Source organism: Macrobrachium rosenbergii, chromosome 51 (genome assembly GCF_040412425.1).
Source record: "Macrobrachium rosenbergii isolate ZJJX-2024 chromosome 51, ASM4041242v1, whole genome shotgun sequence".
NCBI classification, from domain to species: domain Eukaryota; kingdom Metazoa; phylum Arthropoda; class Malacostraca; order Decapoda; family Palaemonidae; genus Macrobrachium; species Macrobrachium rosenbergii.
The window spans coordinates 7,472,644-7,498,763 of NC_089791.1; the positions used below are offsets into that span (position 1 = coordinate 7,472,644).

The window sequence follows — 26,120 nt, forward strand, 5'->3', positions numbered from 1 at the left end:
CTGAATTTTTTTTCTCAAACTTCTAAGATAAATTTAGCTCTTGTTCATTTATGAAAATGATGAAAAAGCATGACCTGTATAAGTGTTTGGTTGACAGAAAGTTGAAAATGAAAAGGATAAAAAAATTTCCTTTACATTTCACAATATATATATGTTCTCTTTGCAAAAAAATATTTTTTTATTGTCGTATAATCATAGATTCCAATGGTATATAAAACATTACTATTCTTATGAAAATAATCTGATAAGGAAATTTCCGAAGATTAAAAAAAATTAAGCTATTTTTCATTAATAGATAAATACATCTTGTTGTGAAATTAATTTAGCTATTTTTTTCATTAATAGATGACGTTGGCTGTTTGGGGACATGTTTGTTTTGTGTAAAAAAAAAATCAAGATTCCATTTGCTATTTTCACTTGATTTCATCATCATACGAGCTTTACGTATTTATCTCTTATTGACGTAACAACAGCAGTAATGTGTTCTTTCATGCCCAGTAGTTTTGATTAAAATACTTTCTCTCCAATTTTAATTAAGGTCGAGTTTCATCCATGTTGCCAATGCACACTAATTTATAGTCATTAGCAGCTTGAACATTGTTTTCTCAGCTTAAATTTAACTGTATATTTCCTTGAGTAAGGGTATACAGTAATGTAAAAATATATCAGTCCTATTCTACTTAACATCATTTGTAACATAACTATGGTAATTGTTTACTACCGTATGATGGTTGAAATACAAGCAAAACGGCTGTTGTTATCCGATTCGGTTATAAGCAAAACAACAGTTTCTCGTGCAGTTGTTTATGGATGTATGCATTTACGCAAGAGTAAAAAGTTACTAACAATACCTTTATCATTCCCTTTTACTTTTTTAACTAGAAGATGGGATAAAGAGATGGAGGAAAAGAAGTTGGTCTATTGTAATTTGGTCTCTTTTGCTGCCTGATTGTACGCTGCTGCCTGCGGCCGCACGAAATTTAAAAATATTTTATAAATACAGTATTGTCGTATCAGTATTTATTGCTTACCACATCGAGAAATCAAATTATCATAAGGCGAAGTATTGTAACTCAAGCACTACTTGGGTACCTGAGTATGTTAATAATTTTATCACAAAAAGTGCATTTAGTCATGAAAATGAGATGAAAATACAGTAATTAGTGAATATTTCTCAGTGAAAAATACCGCGAATGGGTGAATTTTCTGCAAATAATGTGTATATAAGTTTCGTGGAGAAATCCGCGAATAGTTGAGTCCGCGAATCGTGAGAAGGTGAATATGGGGGGGTGTTTACTTACTTCCTATAAAGCCTTTCGCTAGAGAAGGTTGTCATGCAGCTCAGGGGAGGTGTAACTGTTGTTGACTCATATTATTTATGAAATGTTCAAATTTAGAATGAGGTGTAAAGCCATTAGTCCTGTTGTTGTTGGGGGGACGCTTTCTCCAGAACCAAATATGATAGTAACCTTGCTTTCTATCTTATCGTTAGTTGTTAGGAAATCCTGCTGTTGAAATTTGGGAGCATAAAGGTATGCATTGGTGTATAGGAGCACACCTTCATATATGAAGGTGGTAGTTGTCTTTAGTTTTGAACTGTCAGTTATGGGCTCTCAACTCAAGCACAGGAGTCACTAGTACTCTATGAGATAGAATCCTTTTTTCCCTGTAAGAATCCTCTGACAAGTCTCACTTTGGGGGCCTTACACCCTGTTGTGGTTCCAACTTCTGGTGACAGTACTTGCCAGTAAAGATCACACAACAGGCAGGAATGTTGAGAACTTTTTTTTCCCCTCATTAAAATGCTTTTAGTTCGCTTGGCTGAACATTGTTTCTGTGGCTGCACTAACCCACCATCCTCATTTAATATGGTAGTCAGCTAACTTTAACAGTAGGTAAGATTCATTCCAAATAATGATAATTTTCATGATAAAATTAATTGTTTGGATATTTACTTACTGTTAAGGTGGAAACCTACCCAGCCTCCCAACATCTTAGTGGGTGGTCATAAAGAATTCTGACGAACATAAACATGCCAGTGCCACCTGGTGGGAAACAGGTGGTTGCAGAGACAGTCCTAGTGAGTTAGCCAAGCTGATATATTTTTTTTTTATTTTGTATAGCGATCGCACCTAATGGCGCGAAAATATAAGCTAACTTTAACAGTAGGTAAGCATCCAAATAATTAATTTTATCATGAAAATTATAATTTTTTTTTTTTAATGAGTGACATCTCTTCTCTCTGTATTTCTCATTACCTCCTCTTACTTCTTCCTAATGAACGCCATATTCTTTGGAAGCTTGAATTTGAAGTCAGTAGCTCCTGTGGGCTTGTTCCAAGTAAATGGGGTTCATCTTCTGAATAATAATAATAATAATAATAATAATAATAATAATAATAATAATGATAATAATAATAACAATAATTAACAACAACAACAACAACAACAGTAATAATTATAATAATTAGTAATAATAACTGAGCCCGCCAATAACCGGGGACTACCTGTACAGGCTTAGTATAGATTTTCTTTTTAGCCATTGAAAAGATGGCTATGCATTTACGTGATAAAAAATTTCTTCAGATTGAAAATAATTCTTAGATCTGACTAGTCAGCGAGATGCATGTAAGGGTCATAAAAGTACGAAATTTGTCTAGGCTAGATTTTCAACATAAAGACACAAGGCACAAGAGACACTTGATGCATTTGCATTGTAACCAGTTCTGTTAACATAGGTTATTTATTGTAGTTGCTGACTAAGCCTCCTTTTTACAGAGTATTCACAAGTTAATTTCAGAACTGGGTTGTGTGCAAATAGCTCCTGTACATTGTGCTAATACTGTAAATACTGTAGTCCATGTAAGGAAAGATGTATGCAAGTGTTGAATTGTTTTTCCAAGTTGAAAACCATTTGAGTACTTCCCTGTTTTTCCTGAAATTTTACCCAGTGGGGTAATTGTGCTAACAGTGCACCTTCAGTGATATAGACATTACTAAAAGGGTGTTTGCAGCATTCCTTCATCTCCTAGCTATACCAACTTTTAGCCTTTTTATAGACATTCCTGCTTCCTATCTACTAATTTGCTGTCCAACTCCTGTAATTGTTAATTCTAAGTGCAATTGTGAGGCTTTCTCTCAGTTTCACCTTAGATCCTTTTACTTTATCTCCTTTATTTTTTGGATCTCTATGTTGTTGTTCAACCATTCCAACTTCTTTGTTTCTTGGTCTTAAGAGTTGAAAGGTAGAAAGTGTCCTAGTTATTGGCTTTATAACCTAAATTTTTTTATTCATTCATTCCGGAAAATTCTAAGCTTTAAGATGGAGGGTAAATTTAATATTCTTTAACCTTTATATTTTGTTTAGGATGACTACATGGAAGCTACCCAGAGATTACACCAGACAGTTTTAAGGGCACACAAAGTCAATCCTAATTTAAGATTTGAAGTCTTCATTCACAAAGTAGACGGACTTTCAGATGACATTAAGATTGAAACTCAGCGAGATATTCATCAGAGGGCCAATGATGATTTAATAGATGCAGGTATAGTTTCTAGTAGTATTTGTTATATGTGGATTGATGATCATTCTATCCTAAGAAAAATTTAACTTTGTCGATTTTAATATTAAACGAGTGTAAATTAGTACAAATATTAATCCTTTTTATCATCTTCACAAGGCTCTAAGGTTTTCAGTCTTGACTGACTCCTTATTTTATTGAAATATCATAATAATATAAAATACTGTACTACCAGTGCAACACTGAGGAACATTTTAAAGATTTGCCCCTTTGTATGATACTAATCAAGTCTTATTATAGAGTCTGTGCTAATTATTCAATGAACAGGTTTTCTTGACAGATTCTTAATGTTCTCATCAATCTTGTACACTTTTTCTCCTAACTAATCCATGTGTCATATTACACTTTCTCTAGCAGATTTCTTATATCACTTTCTCTCGATCTGCCCAAACCATCTTAGTCTTTGTAATCTCAGTCTGTATTTACATGTCTGATCAGCACATCTTTATGTTACTTATACATTTATGATTGGGTCTTCCCAGCACTCTCCAACCATGAATCTTATTTGTTTTCCACAACAAACCCATCATGTATATTAGCTAAATTTGTGGTCTTCACATTTCTTATACATCTCAGTCTTATTTCCCAAATTAAAAGATTGTCTACTGATGTACAGCTGCATCCTGCATGCACCATGCAAATCTTGGGTTCCAGGCAAGCAAGAGTCTCATGACTTCTATCAGGATTGTTGGCAACAAGCTCTAAAATCATAGTTTCAGCAAATTTTGCTGTTTTATTATATTTAAGGATATGATCTTTTGTTCTCACTCATGCATTTAGCAATATGTATAGTGACGTAGGAATCACAGCTTTCCAAATGTAGACATTGTTTCTTGGTTGTTGGTTTTTCTTGACCTCACCTCAGTATTGAATAGTATCTCTCTGAGGAAATAATATCTCTTACTTGCAGTGGATTCAAAGGCAGAATGGAAAACTGCGACATGTGTTTAAGGAAAAACAGTGGTCTAATTCTTAGCCGATGCTAGGCTACCCCAATATCCTAGCCCAACCATGTAGTTTACTTAGCTTTCCCTTTGCTCACACACATTAAAACTATAAAATAGTGAATGTAAAGAATTAAACGATGAAAGTAAAGAATTAAATGATGAATGTAAAGAATTAAAGCAATGCAGGGCATTGTATTTATCTTAAATTGGAGAATGTCTTGATGAAGAGTTCATAGCCTAGGTTACAGTAAAGAGGGTTCATGACCTAGATTATTGAATAATTTAGCCAAAAAAGTAGTTTATATCACCTTTCTGAACATATACCACAGGAAAGCATATGAAAATACTTCTAATACACACCAGTTGGTTATTATTATTATTCAAAAATGGCTCCCCAAATACACCTACCAGATACCCCTTGCCAGAGACTGTATAGGATTTACTCTCCACATTTAACGTCCCATTGTAACTATGTTCCTTACTGCCTTCAGTGTGGAATAAATTTACAATACTCAGAACCTCTCTCTCATTCCTTTTTAGACAAACTATTAATATTGGCCAGATTTTATTAGCACTAGTATCAAAGAGAAAAGAATTATTTGAAGAATTGAAAAATATACAACCAATTCTGCTGATTAAGCTATGTTTTTTAGCAGATATTATTATTATTATTATTATTATTATTATTATTATTATTATTATTATTATTATTATTTTATTTTATTATTTTTATTATTTTTTTTTTGTCTATCACAGTCATCCTATTTGACTGGGTGGATTTTATAGTGTGGGGTTCCGGGTTGCATCCTGCCTCCTTAGGAGTCCATCACTTTTCTCACTATGTGCACTGTTTCTAGTAGCACACTTTTTTGCATGAGTCCTGGAACTACTTCGGCATCTAGTTTTTCCAGATTCCTTTTCAGTGATCTTGAGATCGTGCCTATGGGTACAATTTTCACCGGCATATTCCATATCCTTCTTATTTCGATTTTCAGGTCTTGATACTTATCAATTTTCTCTCTTTCTTTCACATCTACTCTGGTGTCCCATGGTATTGCGGCATCAATGAGTGATGCTTTCTTCTTGATTTTGTCAGTCAATGTCACGTCTGGTCAATTGGCACATATCACCCTATCTGTTCTGATACCATAGTCCCAGAGGATCTTTGCCAGATTGTTTTCTATCACTCCCTGAGGTTGGTGTTCGTACCACTTATTACTGCAAGCTAGCTGGTGTTTCTTGCACAGGCTCCAGTGGAGGGCTTTTGCTACTGAATCATGCCTCTTTTTGTACTGGTTCTGTGCAAGCGCCAGACATTCACTTGCTATGTGGTTTATGGTCTCGTCTTTCATATTGCACTTCCTGCATATGGGTGAGATGTTATTTTCATCTATTGTTCTTTGGATATGTCTGGTTCTTAGGGCCTGATCTTGTGCTGTTTTTAGCATTCCTTCTGTTTCCTTTTTGAGTTCTCCCCTCTGTAGCCATTGCCATGTTTCATCACTGGCCAGTTCTTTTGCCTTTCATGTACTGTCCGTGCATTGGTTTGTTGTGCCATTCCTCTGTTCTGTTTTTCATTCTCCTGTCTGTATATTTCTGAGTCTTTGTCTACTTTTATCAGTCCTTCTCATGCACTCCTTAGCCACTCGTCTTCACTGGTTTTCAGATATTGCCCCAGTGCTCTGCTCTCGATGTTGACGCAGTCCTCTATGCTTAGTAGCCCTCTCCCCCCTTCCTTTTGTGTTATGTATAGTCTGTATTTGCTCTTGGGTGTAGTTCTTTGTGTATTGTCATGCGTTTTCTAGTTTTCTGGTCTATGCTGCAGAGTTCAGCCTTCGTCCACTCCACTACTCCTGCGTCCATTCCACTACTCCTGCACTGTATGTTGTTACTAGTACTGCCCATGTGTTTATGGCTTTTGTCATGTTTCCGGTGTTGAGTTTTGACTTGAGTATCACCTTAAGTCTCTGCATGTATTCTTTCCTGATTGTGTCCTTCATTGCTTGGTGTTTTATATCCTCTCCTTCCATTATCCCCAGATATTTGTATCCTGCCTTATCTATGTGTTTGATGCTATTTCCATCTGGTAGCTTTATCCCTTCAGTCCTTGTTACTCTGCCTTTTTGTATACTGACCAAGGCACATTTTTCTATTCCAAACTCCATCCTGATGTCCCCAGATACAATCCTTATCGTCTGGAGTAGGGTATCTATTTCCTTGGTGCTCCTACCATACAGCTTGATGTCATCCATGAACATCAGATGGTTAATTCTGTTGCCTCCTTTCTTGAGTTGGTATCCAGCATCCATCTTCTGCAGTACTTTTGTCATGGGAATCATGGCTACTACGAAGAGTAGTGGGGACAGTGAGTGGCCTTGAAAGATCCCTCTCCTGATGTTAACCTCTGCTAGTCTTATCCCAGAGCTTGTAAGTACTGTATTCCAGTTGCGCATTGTATTTTTAAGGAAGCTGATGGTGTTTTCCTCTGCCCCATATATTTTCAGGCATTTTATTAGCCACATGTGTGGTCATGTCGAAGGCTTTCTTGTAGTCAATCCATGCCATGCTTAGGTTTGTTCTTCTCTTACTATTCTTCATTACCATTTTGTCCATTAGGAGCTGGTCTTTTGTGCCCCTACACATCCTTCTGCAGCCTTTCTGCGGGTGGGGGATGGTGTTTGTGTCCTCTTGGTAGTTGTATAGCCTTTTACTGATGATACCTGTTAGCAACTTCCACATTATTGGTAGGCAGGTGATAGGCCTGTGGTCTTGCATTTGGGCACATGGTGGTTTGTGATACAATGCTTTGGCTTTAAGCCTCTGTTTTATATCTTGTATTCTGTTGTTTAGTCCCTTCTCCTGTACTTTGTATTTCTCATTCAATTCCTCTCTTGTTTTCTTGCCTCTTAGCCTCTTTTCTGCCATTTCTTTCAGTTTACTGAAGTCAGATCTCATCGCCATGATTTGTTTTTCCAGGCGCATTTTCTGATGTAGCATCTCCATATTTCCTTATTTTCTTCTCTTGACCATTTCTTCTTCTGGTTTGCCTCTGTAGCTCCAGTCTCTGGTTGCTGGTTACTGTCGTTGTGGTGGTCAGTTGCTGGATGACAACCTCCAAGTACCTGACCGTCCTCCCCGTCGTTTGGTTGTATACCTGGCTGCTGGATGAAGCTCCTCTGTTGCCAGAGGTTCCATTTATGTCATTGTCATTTATTCTTCCATTTCTTTCCATCACTGTTGAGTTTTGCTATTTAACCATAGCTGGACCCTATCCCATCGGGAATAGGTACTCATTTACAGCTGAGTAGACTGAGGAAATTATGGTAAAGATCCTTTCCCAAGGAATCAACACCGAGGAGAGCGTTCACCCATCCAACAACTGACCAGCCTCAGTGTTGCTTAACCAGTCCATCGATGAGCTAAACCACTGTGCCACCATGCCCCATATTATTATTATTGTTATTATTATTATTATTATTATTGATAATAACATTTTAATTTTATTATATTACAACTTTTACAAAAATATTTGGTTAATTGAAAATGACGATGATTCTGACAAAATTTCCTTAACTGGTTTGTTTCCAAAAGTCAATAATCATTGTTTATTATAATTTGAAGATTCCCAAAATATGTTTAACTCTTAGTGTTACTTGACACTTTGTACAACTAGGGATTGGATCATGTGGTGTGCCAGGGGATCAGCTGATGATCTGTCACATCTTGAGACTTGGAGAAGTATCATATGTTAATATTTTAATACGAAACTATAGTAGTAGATGAGTTTCATGTTCAAAGAAATAGAAATAAACAAAAGTAATTCAGTGTTTTTCAGTTAGCCTATAGAACTTGATATATGTAAAGTTAGGAAATCAGGAAATCATTTGAAGAATCAAGGTTGTAAAGTGATATTTTTATCTTGTACCCAATACCCAAATGTCATCTGCAATGTGTGCCAGTTGCAAATCAGTTTTTCTTGTAATTAGTAAATCAGGATGTAATTTTACAAATAAGAGAACTAAGGTAGTGTTTTAAGACATGTTGATCAGGAACATGTCATTTTCAGTAATTTAATATATTAAATAAAGTAGAGCTTTGTCGTACTTTGTATGAAACAGATTTTCTATGATAGAGATTCAAGACTGAGTTGAATAGGTACCTATTCTTCCCACAGACATGCTAAAAAATTTAAGGAAAATGAAATGCACTGATTATTTTTCTCATAAATTAGTCCTTTATACAAGATGATAGCTTATTACTGTTGATCCTAGCAAAATATTCATATATAATCTGTCCTGGCCTTGCCAGACTAAGATAGCTTAGGCTATGGAATCTCATAGGCTACTCTGGATTCATTTGGTGCCATAAACCTAATGCTAGTTGCACTGCTGTATTTTACTAGCAGAGTGTAATTGGTATCTCATGATGTTTTCATTGGCCAATGTAATGTTTTTGTTTTCCAAATTTCCCAAGTTATTGGTGTGTAATGGTTCCTAAGTGTTGGGCTCTTCTTTTAAAATGATTTGTTCATTTCCTTGTCAAGTTGAATTTTTTGCTGTGGTTATTGACATTGACAATAATTAATGAGCAGCAGGTTAGTGAACTGGTCTCGCAAATGTTGTCGTGCAGCTAGGCCATAGAGAAGATGCCTTAAAATGTAGTCCCCGTGGAACCTGTCAGGGAAGGAGGCAATTCAGTGAAGTCCCTGAGAGGTAGATATTGTAAGTTCACAGAGATTGTGTTGATGAGAATAATGTATGAGATCTGTCTTATACAGGTGAGTTATGACACCTATCATGGTATGTCTAATGACTTGGAAATTTCCATGCATGACCAAAAGAAACACTGGAAGAATATACTCTGCTTAAAAGTACTGATACTAATGATGCTTCTCAGTGTGCCAAGTCTGGACTTGCAAAGATATATGTTAGAAACTGACAACATTGCAACTTGGGAAAAGGTTACATTCTTGCCAGAAAATACTGGGACGTCTCTTTGCACATGGAGTAGTCAATGCTGTTGTCAAGGGTGAAGAGTGGTGCTATCCTTAAGCCACCTTAATCAGCAAGTGAACTGAATCCAAGTGACTTCCTTCATAAAAGGGTCACTTTACCTTTGAATAATAGCCAAGAGATTTTGGAGGTTAAGAAAAACGCCATCCTCATTTTAAAATCTTTCCTAGAGAACCAGTTATTAATATGGTCAGTCTTTCTGTTCTTTCAGACTGTATTGTCCTTTCATGCCTATGGCATCATGGCACATCTTGTGCTATTGGTGTAGTACCAGGTGCAGATCCTCTTAAAGCTACTGTTCCTCTAGTGGCTTCCTATTATATACAGTATACTGAAAGTGAGGCAGTTGTTTATATCAGCCATGAGATGCTGTAAATCTGCTTTTTCAAAAGGTTTTGAATACATATGCATTAATTTTTCGTCACCAACAGAGCTATGTTACATGCCAGCACTTTTTGTCTTGGAGACTCTCCAGAGATCCTTGAAGTCTTCAGCTTGGGGCTTGCAGTTAGCTCTAGAGTAATTATCCAGTAATAATTTTGAGCCAATTACGTAATTTTGACTTGCAAGAGAATATGGTTTAAAGACTGTACCTTTTACCTCCGGCCCCATCTTGTAGAGTAAGTGAGCTCCATGCATTATTGAGCCAGATTTCCCACTCTAAGAACTGGTGAAGTACTGTCTTCTGTGCTTGGTTTTTGTAGGCAATTCAAGGAACTTCTTCTTTCCTGCCTTACTTGCACAGATTCCCAGCAAAGATCATCTTGTCCTGTGCTGTCAGAGCTGTAATGTGTTACCTTAAGAGAACTTCTGCCTTTAGAAATAGTGGTTATTAGTCCTTTGTCTTTCAGCATGAGACTTGCTGTGAAGTTCATAAAAACACCTATCTCTTATTGGTTCAAGTAGTTATTCTTTGTTCCTGTTTCTCCATTTCTGAGTCTTCGGCACCCAAATTAAGTCATAGGTCGTGAGATCAGGTCCTTAACAATTATGATTAATTTTTAGGATGTAAATTATGTTGATAGTAAGTAAGTAAGTAAGTATACCTTAGTTTTACCAGACCACTGAGCTGATTAACAGCTCTCCTAGGGCTGGCCCGAAGGATTAGACTTATTTTACGTGGCTAAGAACCAATTGGTTACTTAGCAACGGGACCTACAGCTTATTGTAGAATCCGAACCACATTATAGCGAGAAATGAATTTCTATCACCAGAAATAAATTCCTCTAACTCTTCATCAGCCGGCTGGGGGAATTGAACTCCAGCCCATCGAGTGACAGTCTGAAGCTCAACCGACTCAGCCAATGAAGGGCTATGTTGATAGTAAGGCTTAATTGAATTTTCTCTCTACTTTGGCAACTTTTATTTAATGCATATAACTCATAGATTAACCCTTAAACGCCGACTGGTCATATTGTACGTTGACTAAAATTGTCTGTCGGGTGCCAAGTGGACGTACGATACGTCGACTACAAAAAGTTTTTTTAAATATTCGTGGAAAAACAGTTATAGGCCTAGTTTGCGAAAGATTTTAAATCACACGCCTTGAGGGATGCTGGGAGTTCACGGATCACACTGTTGTTTTGTTTACAAGCGTGATCCAGCTGCGCATGCGCGAATTTCTTTCTTCTCCCACTAGAAAGCATCAGCAACGCATCTCAGAAATTCTTTCGTCACTGTCGTAATTTTTCCACCCTTTTATATTGGCCGTTACATAAAGTTTTATATATGAAAATATGCGCAATTTCACGTAGAATACAAGAGAAAACAACCCATGGTTGTAGCTTTTATAAGTTTTGAAATATTTTCATATAAATCACGATAAGTGCCAAAATTTCAACCTTCGGTCAACTTTGACTCGACCGAAATGGTCGAAAAACGCAATTGTAAGCTAAAAATCTTACATTCTAGTAATATTCAATCATTTACCTTCATTTTGCAACAAATTGGAAGTCTCTAGCACAATATTTCGATTATTGGTAAATTTTTGAAAGAAACTTTTTCCTTACGTCCGCGCGGTAACTCTGCTGAAAATCTCAGAAATTCTTTCGTCACTTTGTCCTAGTTTTTGCACCGTTTTATATTAGCCATTACATAAAGTTTTATATATGAAAATGTGCACAATTTCATGTAAAATACAACGAAAAACAACCCATGGTTGTAGCTTTTATCAGTTTTGAAATATTTTCATAAAAATCACGATAAGTGCCAAAATTTCAACCTTCGGTCAACTTTGACTCGACCGAAATGGTAGAAAAATACAATTGTAAGCTAAAACTCTTACATTCTAGTAATATTCAATCATTTACCTTTATTTTTCAACAAACGGGAAGTCTCTAGCACAATATTTCGATTTAAGGTGAATTTTTGAAAAAAAACTTTTTCCTTATGTCCGTGCGGTAACTCTGCCGAAAATCTCAGAAATTCTTTCGTCACTTTGTCGTAATGTTTGCACCATTTTATATTAGCTGTTACATAAAGTTTTATATATGAAAATGTGCACAATTTCATGTAAAATACAATAAAAAATAACTCATGGTTGTAGCTTTTATCAGTTTTGAAATATTTTCATATAAATCACGATGTGCCAAAATTTCAACCTTCGGTCAACTTTGACTCGACCGAAATGGTTGAAAAATGCAATTGTAAGCTAAAACTCTTACATTATAGTAACATTCAATCATTTACCTTCATTTTGCAACAAATGGGAAGTCTCTAGCAGCACAATATTTCGATTTATGGTGAATTTTTGAAAAAAAACTTTTTCCTTACCTCCGCGAGTGGTAACTCGGCTGAAAATCTCAGAATTTCTTTAGTCACCTTGTGGTAATTTTTGCACCATTTCCTGTTAGGCGTTACATAAAGTGTTATACATGAAAATGTGCACAATTTCATGTAGAATACAACAAAAAATAACTCATGGTTGTAGCTGTTATCAGTTTTGAAATATTTTCGTATAAATCACGAAAAGTGCCAAAATTTCAACCTTCGGTCAACTTTGACTCGACCGAAATGGTAGAAAAATGCAATTGTAAGCTAAAACTCTTACATTCTAGTAATATTCAATAATTTTCCTTCATTTTGCAACAAACTGGAAGTCTCTAGCACAATATTTCGATTTATGGTGAATTTTGGAAAAAAACTTTTTCCTTACCTCCGCGTGCGGTAACTCGGCTGAAAATTTCAGAATTTCTTTAGTCACCTTGTCGTAATTTTCGCACCATTTTCTATTAGGCATTACATAAAGTGTTATACATGAAAATGTGCAAAATTTTATGTAGAATACAACAAAAAATAACTCATGGTTGTAGCTTTTATCAGTTTTGAAATATTTTCATATAAATCACGATAAATAGAAAAATTTCAACCTTCGGTCAATGTTAACTCGACCAAAATGGTCGAAAACTGCAATTGTAAGCTAAAACACTTACAGTCTAGTAATATTCAATCAATTACCTTCATTTTGCAACAGACGGGAAGTCTCTAGCACAATATTTTGATTTATGGTGAATTTTTGAAAAAAACTTTTTTATGTCTGCGTGTTACAAATTCATGCATCATATTGTGATAATATTTTCTGTGTGTTGCTTTGATCGTTTTACAATTTGTTATATACCAAAATCATTGCAATTTAGTGTACAGTACAACGAAAAAAAAATAACTCCTTAGCTTTAACAGTTTTGCTCACAGCGCGACTTGTATATAATTATATATGAAAATTTTTTTTTGCGCTGTCATATATTTCAATATTTATATATGATAATGATATTTTTTTCATTTCTGATGGTTGCATACTAAACTTCAGGCAATGACAAAAAAAGGAGCCAAAAATGAACTCTTAATCTTAAAAACTGATTTTTTGAAAAAAGTTTTTTTCCACTTCGGCGCTAACTCCCGAACCCTGCCGGCATACGGCAGACACTTTTGTAAATAGAGGCTTGGCGTTTAAGGGTTAATGCATATAACTCAGAGATTTTTAGATACTGTGGTGGCAGTAGACCAAGTTCTTTTTTTTGCCTGAAGCAGAGTTGGATGCATATACATTAAAAATTCTTGTCATCATTCTCATAATGTATCCTTTGATCCTTATGCTTGGATGCCTGTGGTATTTATTACTATGCCGTATAAGAGCGATTATTAGTTGTTCATGAGTACAAACCCCCGGTCTTTACATATGGGATTTACTTTCAGCGCGAGCTGGAACTGGCTGTTTAACTTAAAACAAGGTGGACATTGGTAGGTGGCTACTGACAGAAGGGGAGGAATCCCTCCCATCCAGATGGTATGCATCAACTTTACTTATTGGCCACGTCTGAGACAGACACTTCTCTTCTACTGCCTGCCGTTCGGCTGAATTCTTTATTATTCTTTTAGTTTTTGAAGATATTTTTTTATTTTGAGATATATTGCCCATATTGAAATACAGGTGACCCTTGTTAAACTGGACCCCGTTAATCCGTTATCGGATAAGATGGACACCGAAGAGGGTCAGCCAAAATTTAAAATACATGATGTTCGTCCATGATTTAAGATACTGTTCCTCTGCTCGTCACGTACCGCTTTCCTTCTTCTGTTAGTGAAGGAAAACGGTAGAGGGTGCACGCATCAGTACTGCCAAAACCAAAAGTAAAACTCACTGTGTTGACCTTTGCTATGCCGCTGTTTTTTTACGGATTTTTATGTCTGTGCTTTATTCAGACTAGGTTTTTCTGTGGAGCATTACAGCTCTGCTGACTCAGAATAAGTTATGTAACATCTCCTTCTTCCCCCCATCACCTCAAGCTCATCTGTCATCTACCAAAGGTAAATAAAAGACTTTTCATTTATATTTTAGTTTTCTGTAAAAGAAAACTATTGTGCTGGCTTTGTCTGTCTGTCCGCCCTTGGATCTTAAAAACTCCAGAGGCTAGAGGGCTGAAAATTCGTATGTTCATCATCCACCCTCCAATCATCAAACACACTAAATTTCAGCCCTCTAGCCTCAGTAGTTTTTATTTTATCTAAGGTTAAAGTTAGCCATAATTGTGCTTTTGGCAATGATATAGGATAGGCCACCACCAGGCCATGGTTAAAGTTTCATGGACCGCGGCTCACACAGCATTATGCCGAGACCACCGAAATACAGTGACCCCTCGTTTATCGCGGGAGATAGGTTCCTAGACCGGCCGCGATAATTGAAATTCCGCGAAGTACGAACAGCATATTTATTTATTTAACGTGTAAAGTATTTGGACTTTTTAAAACACTCCCTGTACTCTTAACAACCCACCCTTTTCTCTATTAATAACAGGGACAACTGTTAAGTAATATGACTTCAGTAGGTAAGTTTACAGTACCATATAACAGGGGCTAATGTACTGTGGTAAAGTAGCTATAGTATATGACGTGATCGGCAAGCTTTAAATTTTAAAGAATACAGTATATATACAGTAATAATATATAGTTATACCATACAGTATCATGTTACTGTACAGTATTACATGTAATATAGTACAGTAACACTTAAGATTAAAAAAAAAATAAAGATTGTTACTGTACTCACCACAAAAGAAGTTGAAGTAAAACTTGAATGAAGATGGTGATGAATTTGCTGCGCAGTAAAAATGATGACGATGAAGGTGATGATGACTTTTACTGCACAGTCAATGATTGTATTTTACGTCTCTTCAGACGGTGGTGCCATTTCCTGAGGGACCTCTTCCACTTCTCCCGCGGTTTCCGAAGGTGTAACCGTGGTAGCAGCAGCAGGAACTGGCTCTTTTTTGCGAGGCTGCAAAAACATTGTGATTGGCAGTTGCTGCCACTGCTTCTTTTTCCGTTCGAAGAGCATCTTGTAGGGGGCCATGACGTCATTGACCATGTTGCAGAATTGAACTGATCGAACCATATCGTTGTCCCATTCCTGCGACCACTCTTGCAGTTCCTTAGCCACGTTGCAGAGCCCAGCGAGCTGTTCCAAAGTCAAGCCAGTTTGGGAGACAACTTCTGTTTCTTGCTCCTCTGCTTCTTCTTCGCTCGCCAACTCTGTCAACTCTTTGAGGTCTTCGTCAGTTAGTGGCTGGGAGTGGCAGTCTAGAAGTTCGTCGATGTCGCCCGTGGTCATGTCTGCAAAGCCCTCACCTCCAAGGATCGCAGCCAACTGCACAGCTTTCTGTACTGCAGAGTGTTGGATTTTGGCAGGTGTAAATCCTTTGTTGTCGTAAACAACCTCGGGCCACAACTTCCAGCTGGCGTTAATGGTGGCAGGCTTCATTTCTTCCAATGCCTTGTGGATATTTTGGAGGCACGTAGCAATTGTGTACTGCCGCCAGTATGCCTTCAAGTTGAAATCGTCGTCTTCTTGGGCGGCATCCACGGAAGCAACCAGGTTCACCAGGGCATTCCTCGTGTATAGGGCCTTGAACGCCCTAATAACTCCCTGGTCCATTGGCTGAATAAGTGATGTAGTGTTGGGCGGTAGGAACTCAACCTGAACCCCCGAATACGACAGATCAGTAGCATGACCACCAGCATTATCCGTAATGAGAAGGACTTTGAATGGCATGCCCTTTTCTGCTAGATACACCTTCACTTGCGGGATAAAACACTGGTGGAACGAGTCGGAGATCAGCGTCTTCGTTATCCAGGCCTTTGGATTGTGCATCCAATGTATGGGTAGCAGATTCTTGTTTTTGTTTTTTAAAGCCCTTGGGTTTTTAGACTTGTACATAAGTCCTGGCTTTAATAAAAATCCCGCAGCATTGCCACACATCACGAGGGTCACACGATCCTTGTATGCTTTAAAGCCAGAGGCTTTTGCTTCCTCTTTGAACAGGAAAGTTCGCGAGGGCATTCTTTTCCAAAACAAGCCTGTGTCGTCCATATTAAAACTTGTTCGGGCTGATATTCACCTTCAGAGATAATCTTCTTGAAGGTTTCATTGACGGATGTTTCAGCAGTGACCGTGTCAGCCGAAGCAGCCTCGCCATGCAAGGAAGCGTTTTGTAGACCGTAGCGTTTCTGAAACTTTGCAAACCACCCTTTGCTAGCAGAAAATTGCAGTTTCTTACGTGATGAATGACTGGACGTCTCTGGGTGCGGATCATCTACGTCTTCTTCATCTTCTTCTGCTTCTTTACACTCACCACTGTCGTCCTCTGGTTCCTTAGTGGCGAAGGTCTCGTACAGGCTCATAGCCTTTGTTTGGATAATGTTCGTATCCAAGGCTATGTTCTTCTTTTTGCAGTCGGCTATCCACACGGCCAAAGCAGCTTCCATACGGACGATAGTTTTATTACGAGCCATAAACACTCTCTTCGCTGACTTGTGATGGCAGCTGTCTTCCTAATCTTCGCCTCGTCCTTGTAGATGTAGCGAATGGTGGATTCGTTCACGCCAAAATGGCAGGCTACAGCCGTGAACTTTCTCCCTTCCTTCAACATATCAATAAGTTTCACCTTTTCAGCGATCGTCATCATTCTTCGATGGCATTTAGGCTCAGTACCAGCCTTGGAAGAAGCAGCACGCTTGGGAGCCATTGCAGGGGGTGAAAATTGGAGCAAAGTTCAACAAAAACCACAAAAAAAATCACACAGCACAGCGTAAAGAAAACCGTTCGGCGAGAAAGCTTGAAGCGAAGTGGCCACGAGAGAGAGACAAGGGGAGATGCTGCGGGTTCTGAGCATCAGTCTAAGCACCAATCACAGGCCCGATTAGAAATCGGGAAGCTGTGATTTGTCGTCTATCTCCCATGCACCAATCACAGCCCGTGTTACAACGCACTTAGTCACCGAGATGGTACGCTTTGTGTTTTCCCAACAATGGAACGTGGTACTGTACTGTATAGGCATCACTTTCCAGATCACTTTCAGATTTTTTTTTTGTCATAGGAGTTACAAGTGCAAATATGTGTTTTTTTTGCTATTTTACGCTTGTTTTGTTGTTCTTGGACTAGGAAATACTATTTATTATTACTGTAATATTTTAATGGATTTAATGAGAAATTTTGGGTGTTCATATATCACGATTTTTCTCCAGAAAATCCGTGCTATATTTTCAAGAATTCGTGATAATCGAATCGCGAAGTAGCGATGGGTCACTGTATAGATCTATTTTCTGTGGCCTTGATTATACACTCATCATCATCATCATATCTTATCGCGCCAACATTGTATCCACTGCATAGCGGCCTGATTGCATTTGTAGAGGTCCAAATCTGTACAGATTGGCCCATGTTCACACCCACTAAGTATGTGATCCATTGTCTGGATGGGATGACCACATGGGCACTCAGCAGAGGGGGCAAGACTCCACTTATGAAGATTGTCTCCAGTCCTTCCAACTCTAGCTCTTGCTTGATTAAGAGTTACCTAATCCTTTCTACAGGGGTTTGTTCCATGGGGAAGAAACTCACTTGAGCTCTGTATGGCCTCACCCAATGGGCAGTGGTCAGTTTCTCTCCAGCGTTTTAGGTGGTAAGTTGCTGACTCCCTGGGGTTGAGGCTGGTGGTGGTTATGAAACTCTTGCAGGATTTCAGTCTTTGTCTAAACACTTGGTGATCATAGAGCAGGTGCCTTTCATCATTCTCTTGTTTATATTTTTGGGTCTTTGAATGGGCTGTTCGGCGGATGTTCGGTGGTGCAATGCCTGCCAATCTATAGAGTACTGGAAGGGATTTTGGTCTTAAGGCACCAGTAATTATGTGACATGCTTGATTGAGTTCAGCATCAACTTTATAGGAATGATATGATCTTTCCCAGACTGGTGAGCAGTAATCGGCAGTGGAGTAGTTGAGTGCCAGAGCTGTTTGTCTGAGGGTTTGAGGATTTGTTCCCCAATTTGAATTGGCAAGTTTGCTAAGGAGGTTATTCCTGGTAGCTACCTTCTCCTTTACTTTCCTTACATGCTCCCTAAAAGATAGTGTTTGGTCTAATGTAACGCCTAAATAGACGGGGAAGCTATTATTCTTCAGTTTCTTATAATTCCATGAGATATTCAACTCCCTTTTTGACTGGTAGTTTTTAAGATGGAAAGCACATACCTGTGTTTTTCTGGGTTGGTATTTAGGAAGTTTTGCTTGTATTCATTAAGATCTTTTAAAGTATCTGATAATTTGCTTTCAATGATAGTAAATGAATCTGATTGGATGGCTACGTACAGATCATCTGCATATATAAATCTATGGATATCACTAAACTGTGGTTGATCATTGCTATAGATGTTGAAAAGCATGGGGGCCAACACAGACCCTTGTGGGAGGCCTTTTTTTATACACTGTAGCGGCTGTATAGAAAACTTGTGCAATATTTATATATACAGTTCTGTATTTATACTTCGCTTAACTAAAATGCTTTCATCTGGTAACTGATTTAACTTGTGCTCAGTATGTACAAACATTACGACACGCTGTTGTCTGGAAGGGTAGGAAGTACCGTAGCCAGTCACCAAGCATTAACAGTTTTACGTACCTGCTGCATGACTGGTAGCTTCAGTACGATACTTTGCATGTTTTCAGGAAAGAAAGAGGTAAACTTTACGAAGACAAAAGCTGAGAGAGAGAGAGAGAGAGAGAGAGAGAGAGAGAGAGAGAGAGAGAGAGAGAGAGAGAGAGAGAGAGAGAGTTCCCTCTATGCAGCTTTAGAGAGAGAGAGAGAGAGAGAGAGAGAGAGAGAGAGAGAGAGAGACTGTTCCCTCTATGCAGCTTAATTCTATCATCATTTTTATCATCTTTTATATTTCATTATAGGTATACTAGTACCGTGTAGTCTACTAGTGTTTTTTTTATGATCTAAATTTCATTATCTTACTTTTCATTTTAAACCCCTTTAGTAGGATGCCTTGATGGGGTGAGGGGCTAAGGGACCCTGGCCTTCAAGCCTAGGTCTTGACAAATCATCCTATTTAGTTTTTGGTTTAAATGGTTTGGGCATTTCCACTTCCCCAAAATTTTACTGCTTTGGTAAGTCTGAGAAGGGATCGTGTGTTGGAGAGGGTTCGCATATGAAGTTAATTGTGGGAGCTGTGGTGGTTGAGTCGCCACCCGGTATAGTTTGGACCTAAGAGATAGTGATGGGGTTTTCCCATTGCTATCTTGAGGGCAGAACCATCTCCAGAGATCAGCCAGTCGGAATCCAGGGGGGGCTGGTTTTTGGGGATGGAACTCCTGGCTTTTGTTCAGAAGCCTGCCAGTACTTATGGAGTGGGGAGTCAAGCCCCATTGGGGGGAGGGGGGGCAAACTCCCAGCAGATGGATTGGCTTATACATGGGCCACTGCAAGCGTATTAGTGCTATTCCTAAAGGGTAGTGTATGGGGTGTGTCATAACTTAAGACTTTCGTGGGCTTAAGGTGGATTAAATACACACTTCGTGTAAAGTACTTACATGTTTATTGTCCCTTCCCTATGGTACAGGTTTACATCTTAATATACTACAGTACACCTAGAGTTATTGCCGTGATCTAGCTGCCCTTCTTGTTTTTTCTTCTTCGTCCTTCCTTCTTCTTGACCGGGCCCCGCCAGTGTTACAAAATAGGAAAATAGTAATGTCTCTCTTTATCAAGGGTATAACATTTCTCCTTCCAAAAAAAAATGACAAAAAAACAGAAACATATATAATGGACACAATAGCATATGGAAACAATAACACTGGACTATCAAGAGGGATTTTTTTTTTTTTTTTTTTAAGTGCCTCAATATGGAGTTACAAATTCAATCGTAATGGGGGCCTAGACACGCGACCCGACCTGGTTACCTTTTGTGGTGTATTTTTAGGTATGCAAGGAGTACACAAATCAAGATCACTTGGGCTCGATGGTGACATGGCAATCTCAGTATGAGGGCATTCACCAGCATTGTTGGTGTCCTTAATGGGAGTTATTGGAATATTCTGAGGAGAAACATTTTGGTCAGCAGGCTCATTACTAGAGACTGCAGGTGGTGGTAAACTCTGACTTAAGACAGGCACATTCTTATCATCATTAATGGCACCAGCACTATCAGCTGGGGGAACAGGAATCTGTCTATGAAACATTTGGGAGATATGCCTCTTCCAAATCACGTTGTCAGAACAGGCTAATTTTACCTTGAAATTTTTAGCATTGATTACTTCGGCCACACTACCTGGCAACCACTCAGCTCCGACGCCAAAATTTTTAAAGAAAATTGCATCACCCACTAGAAATTTGGATTTAAAATGAGAGTTTTTAGCCTTCTCAGGACTTAGTGATCAAGAGCAGATCTAAATGCCCTGCCAAACAACAATTCTGCTGGTGAGCGTCCAGTACTAGAATGTATCGTACATCTATAATGATACAACAGTCTACTTAATCTTAAACTAATATCACCTGATGAGAATTTGATGAACAATCTTTTGAAAACCTGAACAGCTCGTTCGGCCAGGACATTTGACTGAGGGTGATAAGGGGCACTTAGTGTGTGACAGATTTTATTAGAATCCATGAATGATTTGAAATCTTTTGAGATAAAGCAGGGCCCATTGTCTGATCTACCAGCTCTTCAGGTAGACCAAATCTACAAAAGGTTTTCCGTAATAATTCTACAGTTTTAGATGAGGTTAAGTGCTTGGAAGCATGGACATCCAGAAACTTTGATTTGGAGTCAATAATAATGAGAAAATAAAACCCCACTAATGGGCCACACCAGTCAACATGGAGCCTCTGCCACACAGAATGGGTTGCTGGCCAACTAGATGGTTTAACACCTTTAGGACTACAATTTGCAAAGCACTCCAGCAAGATTTAGTGACTAGATCAAGGTCCATGTCAATATTAGGCCAAAACACCACAGTTCGCGCGAGTGACCTCATAGCACTAGTATCCGGATAACCATTATGGAGTTGCTTCATAACAACAGCTCAATGCACTTCTGGAATAACTAGTCTGTTACGATATAACAACAATTCATTGTGTACCGACAGTTCCTGCTGTATTTTCACATACGGTTCCACTTGCGGATTAACGCCTGTTAATTTCCTCGGAAACCCGAATCGTACAAAGTCCTTCACTTGAGATAAAATAGAATCTTTGAGTGTTGCTTCCTTAAGTACTTCCACGGAAAGTTCTTCAAATTCATTCACCATACTAATGAGTTTAACAATTTCATTTGGTACCTGAAATTTAACTGTGCTATCCTCAATAGGTAATCTTGATAAGCAATCTGCTATAGTATTCTTATTACCAGCAATATGTTCAATTGTGTAATCAAAAGACAAAAGAAGGACAGACCATCTTATCAACCTTGCATTTGCAATTTTAGTTATGGGTTTACTGGGGTTAAAAATATGAATCAGGGGACGATGGTCAGTCCTCAGCACAAAATGTCTCCCAATCAAATATTTGGCAAACTTATTTAGAACAAAAACAATAGCCAGTCCTTCTCTGTGAATTTGAGCGTAATTCATTTCAGTGGGTGTCAACTTCCTACTTGCAAATGATATAGTTGACACAGAGTCATCATGTTGCTGGAGGAGGACAGCACCCACACCAACCGGTGACGCATCCACCTCCACTACTAATTTAGCAAGTGTATCCAATTTATTAAGTGACACATGAGAAGCTACAGCTGTTTTTAAGGTGCCAAAGGCATTATTAGCTGCTTTGGACCATGTAAAATCAACACCCTTTTTAGTCAGATCATACAGAGGTGAGGCAATAGTAGCAAAATTCTTAATGAATGAATGATAAAATGAAATAAGACCCAGAAATGACTTGAGGTGAGTGACAGTGTGAGGAATTGGAGCATCAACTATGGCTTTAACTTTTTCTTCATCTGGCTCATATCCCCCTCTAGAGAGCTTAAAACCTAAGTACTTGACAGAAGTTACCCTGAACACGGATTTCTGCACATTCAGTTGAATGTTGGCATCACGCAAAGTCCTAAGAACATCTCTTACACGTTTATCATGTTCAGCTAGTGAGTCTCCACCTATAACAATATCATCAAGATATGGATAAACATAATCATAAGAAGCTAATAATTGGGAAATGAACTTCTGAAATATTGCAGGAGCAGAATGGATGCCAAATGGTAACCGTAAATATCTATATAGACCCAAATGTGTGTTAATTACCAGATATTTACGGTCTTCTGGAGCGACTTCCATTTGCAGATAAGCATTCTTGAGATCAAGTCTGGTATAATACTTATGCCCAGACACATTGAAATTAATTCTGACATATTAGGTAATGGGAATTTAGATTCATGAAGAATTTCATTTATTTTACGAAAATCCCCACAAACCCTAAGGGATCCATTCTGCTTCCTGACAGTAACAATAGGTGAGGCATACTCTGAAAATTCTACTCTTTCTATAATCTTATTATTTTCTAGCTCTTGCAGTGCACTCTCAACCTCACTGCGTAACGTCAGTGGCACCGTGCAGGCTTTCTGAAAAACAGGAACATGACCAACTTTAGGATACAATCAAGCTTGACAGTTCTTAATAGGTTTCAAACTATCTACATTATAGTCTTCCACAAAATCTTCTACATTTAACTGATGGACATTAAATATATTGCATTTATCTATTAGATTCCCACCAATCAAATTATTTGGAGAGTCTGACCCAACAACTATGAATTCAATGTCTGAATGATTTTGTTGTTTGTACTGAAAATTTGAAACTTTGACCTTCCCAAATACTTTAATTGGCACTTGGTTATAACCCTGCAATTTAGTTCTACAGTTCAGTAGTGTACAATTTAGCTTCTCAAAATCATCATACTTCAATGTAGAAGTAGCTGAACCGTGTCAATCTCAAATAAAATGGCTTATGATTCAATTGACAACTAACAACATAAGGTTGAACAGAACTTTTGTTTAATATACAATTTAAATCAAGTGACTCTTCATCATTGGATTCCTCTTCTTGGATTATAACTTCATGAGTCTTCTTCAAATGAGGTTTTGTCATTTATGGCACTCTTGCCTCTTTCTTTGCTGGTGACGATGCTTGGCCACTGAACACCCTGTCACTGGAGCTGCTCTTCACTTTGCGCTTGCACACTGATGCTACATGGCCAGGCTTGCCACACTCGTAACAAGTAGCATTCCTCAGACGACAGTCCCGTTCCGAATGGTTCATCCGGCCACAGACCTTACATTTTTCTCTTCTTAGCCTATTAACACTTTGAACCTCCTGCTCCTGATATGCTGCTTCTAGATTGGATAAGGTGGCCAATAAATCCCCTACTGTATTAGTGTGGTAATCAAAATCTGATAACTTGGCGGTGAAATATGGTTCACTACGAGCAGCAAGGAACAGTTTGTATTTAAGAAATTCTTCCTTGTTTCCAAAGTCACAAAGTTCAGCTAACTTATTCAAATCCTTGAAGAATAAATTATACGTTTCTTCTTTTAATTTATTTCTGTCTTGGAATTCAGCCAAATGTTTGACAATTGTCTTCTTAGGATTATACAGTAGCTTCAGGTTAGTTTTCACTTTGGCCAGGGAGAGGGCTAACGCCGACCCAAGGAGCAATCAAAGCAACAATATCATAAAAATATTCAGTTGGAATGTGAGTTAAGATCAAGCTTACTTGATGAGATTCATTCGTGATCTCTTGAGCTCGGAAAGCAACGGTCATTAATTCCAACCAGTTATCTAAGGACTGTGACTCTGGCCCAAACTTCGGGAAACGGTCTGCCATATTCATAGGCTACCCTTAGGCTAAGCAGGCAATTACTAAAAGTAAACACTTTAAATCAACCGGGCAATTAACATTAGGAATGCCAATGTTCAGTTACACATTAGGCTAAGCCTTACTGCAGATTTCCTCAATCAACAACACTGAGTTTCAGTAATTTAGGCAGCCTCTGTATAGGTAGTAGTAAAGGAAGGCATTTCATCCACGAATCCCAACCTTGTCGCCATTGCCATAACTTAAGACTTTCGTGGGCTTATGGTGGATTAAATACACATTTCGTGTAAAGTACTCACATGTTTATTGTCCCTTCCCTGTGGTACAGGTTTACATCTTAATATACTACAGTAAACCTAGAGTTATTGCCGTGATCTAGCTGCCCTTCTTGTTTTTTCTTCTTCGTCCTTCCTTCTTCTTGACCGGGCCCCGCCAGCATTACAAAATAGGAAAATAGTAATGTCTCTCTTTATCAAGGTTATAACAGGGTGGACTATTGGGAATCAACTCTCAACTTGTGCCATTGGTGGAGAAAACGAATACCTGACTGAGCCACAATACTTTCTTGATATAACCAAGCATTTTTGGTTGGGTCAGTGAGCTGGTTTATGTGTAGTGGTCTGGTATGTACATGCTTGGCATCTTGGGGTCTCTTCGCAGGCTCTGGTGGTGTGTTGGGATGGGGAGACTAGGCAGTAGAAGCTGCCGGGTTTTCCCTTTTTGATGTGCTGTTTGGGTCTGTGTGGGGCTCCTGGGTGTTGGGTGTGCACTTTTTGGACTTTGCATGTGGACTGGCTCACTTAACTTTATGGGTTTGGCAGCTCATTTTCCCTCCCCTGGATCCGATGACTTACTGGCACTGGCACTGGCAATGACTCCTGGCATGGAAAAGGATATTGGTACTGACTGACACATTCCACCTTTGAAAGAAGGAACTAAGGTTGTTGCAGCCTTTCCACAGGGAACTCCACAAAAGAAAGATTCTAAGAGTGATGAAAGTCACCGTAGATAATTTACAATATGGGAAAATGTTAGAGATATGTATGACCTTCAATGAAGCTGATGAGAAATGGGAAGCCTGGATCTCTTTTGAGAAACACAAAGATGCCTTTAGTGCCACATGTAACATAGAAAGTATTCTTCTTCATTATTTTAATATAAAGGGAGCACTTTGTGGCAAATTCCATAGAAATTTAGATGTTTATCTCCCAGCTGACTGGAATGAAAATGAGTCTCTGACTCTTGAAAATAATCTGCAGAGAGTACCTAAACTCCCCAGTGGCTTAATAGCAGCTGCAAAAGAAGAGAATTATAATTATTTTAAATTAAGTAAATATTTGCAAAAGATAGTAGGCACTGTAGGAAATGATAAAATTTCTAGGTTTGGTAAGAAATCTGTTCTTATTTATGTAAAATCCAAAATAATCAAAGTAGATGACAATGAAATCTTAGTAGATATCAAACCCCATATTGATTTTAGTTATGGAAGAGGGGTAATCTACAACAGGGATTTACATGACTTCAAAGAAGAGGAGATATTAGATATGTGTCCAAAACAGGTTTGGCAGGTACATAAAATTCCAAAAACTGCTATGATGATTACTGTATTTCTTTTAAGGATCATAATGTTACCTCTCATTTGTATATAGAAAATGAAAGGGTGATGGTATGCCTATACAAACAAAAACCATTACAGTGCTTCAACTGTTTCAGATATGGTTAAACTTCTCGAGTCTGTAAAAATGACAAGTTGTGTGACAACTCTTCTGCACTAGCACATGGCAAATGCACATTAGGCACTCAGTGCATTAATTTTAATTTGGGTCATAAGTCCAGTGACAGAAAATGACCACGTTTTCAAATGGAAACTGCTGCCTTACTAAAATCAGATGCAGAGCACATAAGTGTGGGTTATGCTAGAAGTCTTCTAAGTAAGGAAAAGAA

General features: G+C 38.2%; 1 protein-coding gene across 1 annotated transcript in view; it reads left to right on the forward strand.

Moving 5' to 3' along the window:
* Positions 1-26,120, forward strand: part of RagC-D (Ras-related GTP binding C/D) — a 264,323-nt gene that overhangs the window by 137,850 nt on the left and 100,353 nt on the right. Inside the window, exon 4 of the mRNA XM_067094786.1 lies at positions 3,367-3,544. Within this exon, the coding sequence (XP_066950887.1) occupies positions 3,367-3,544 (178 nt within the window). The remainder of the gene's footprint in view (positions 1-3,366; positions 3,545-26,120) is intronic.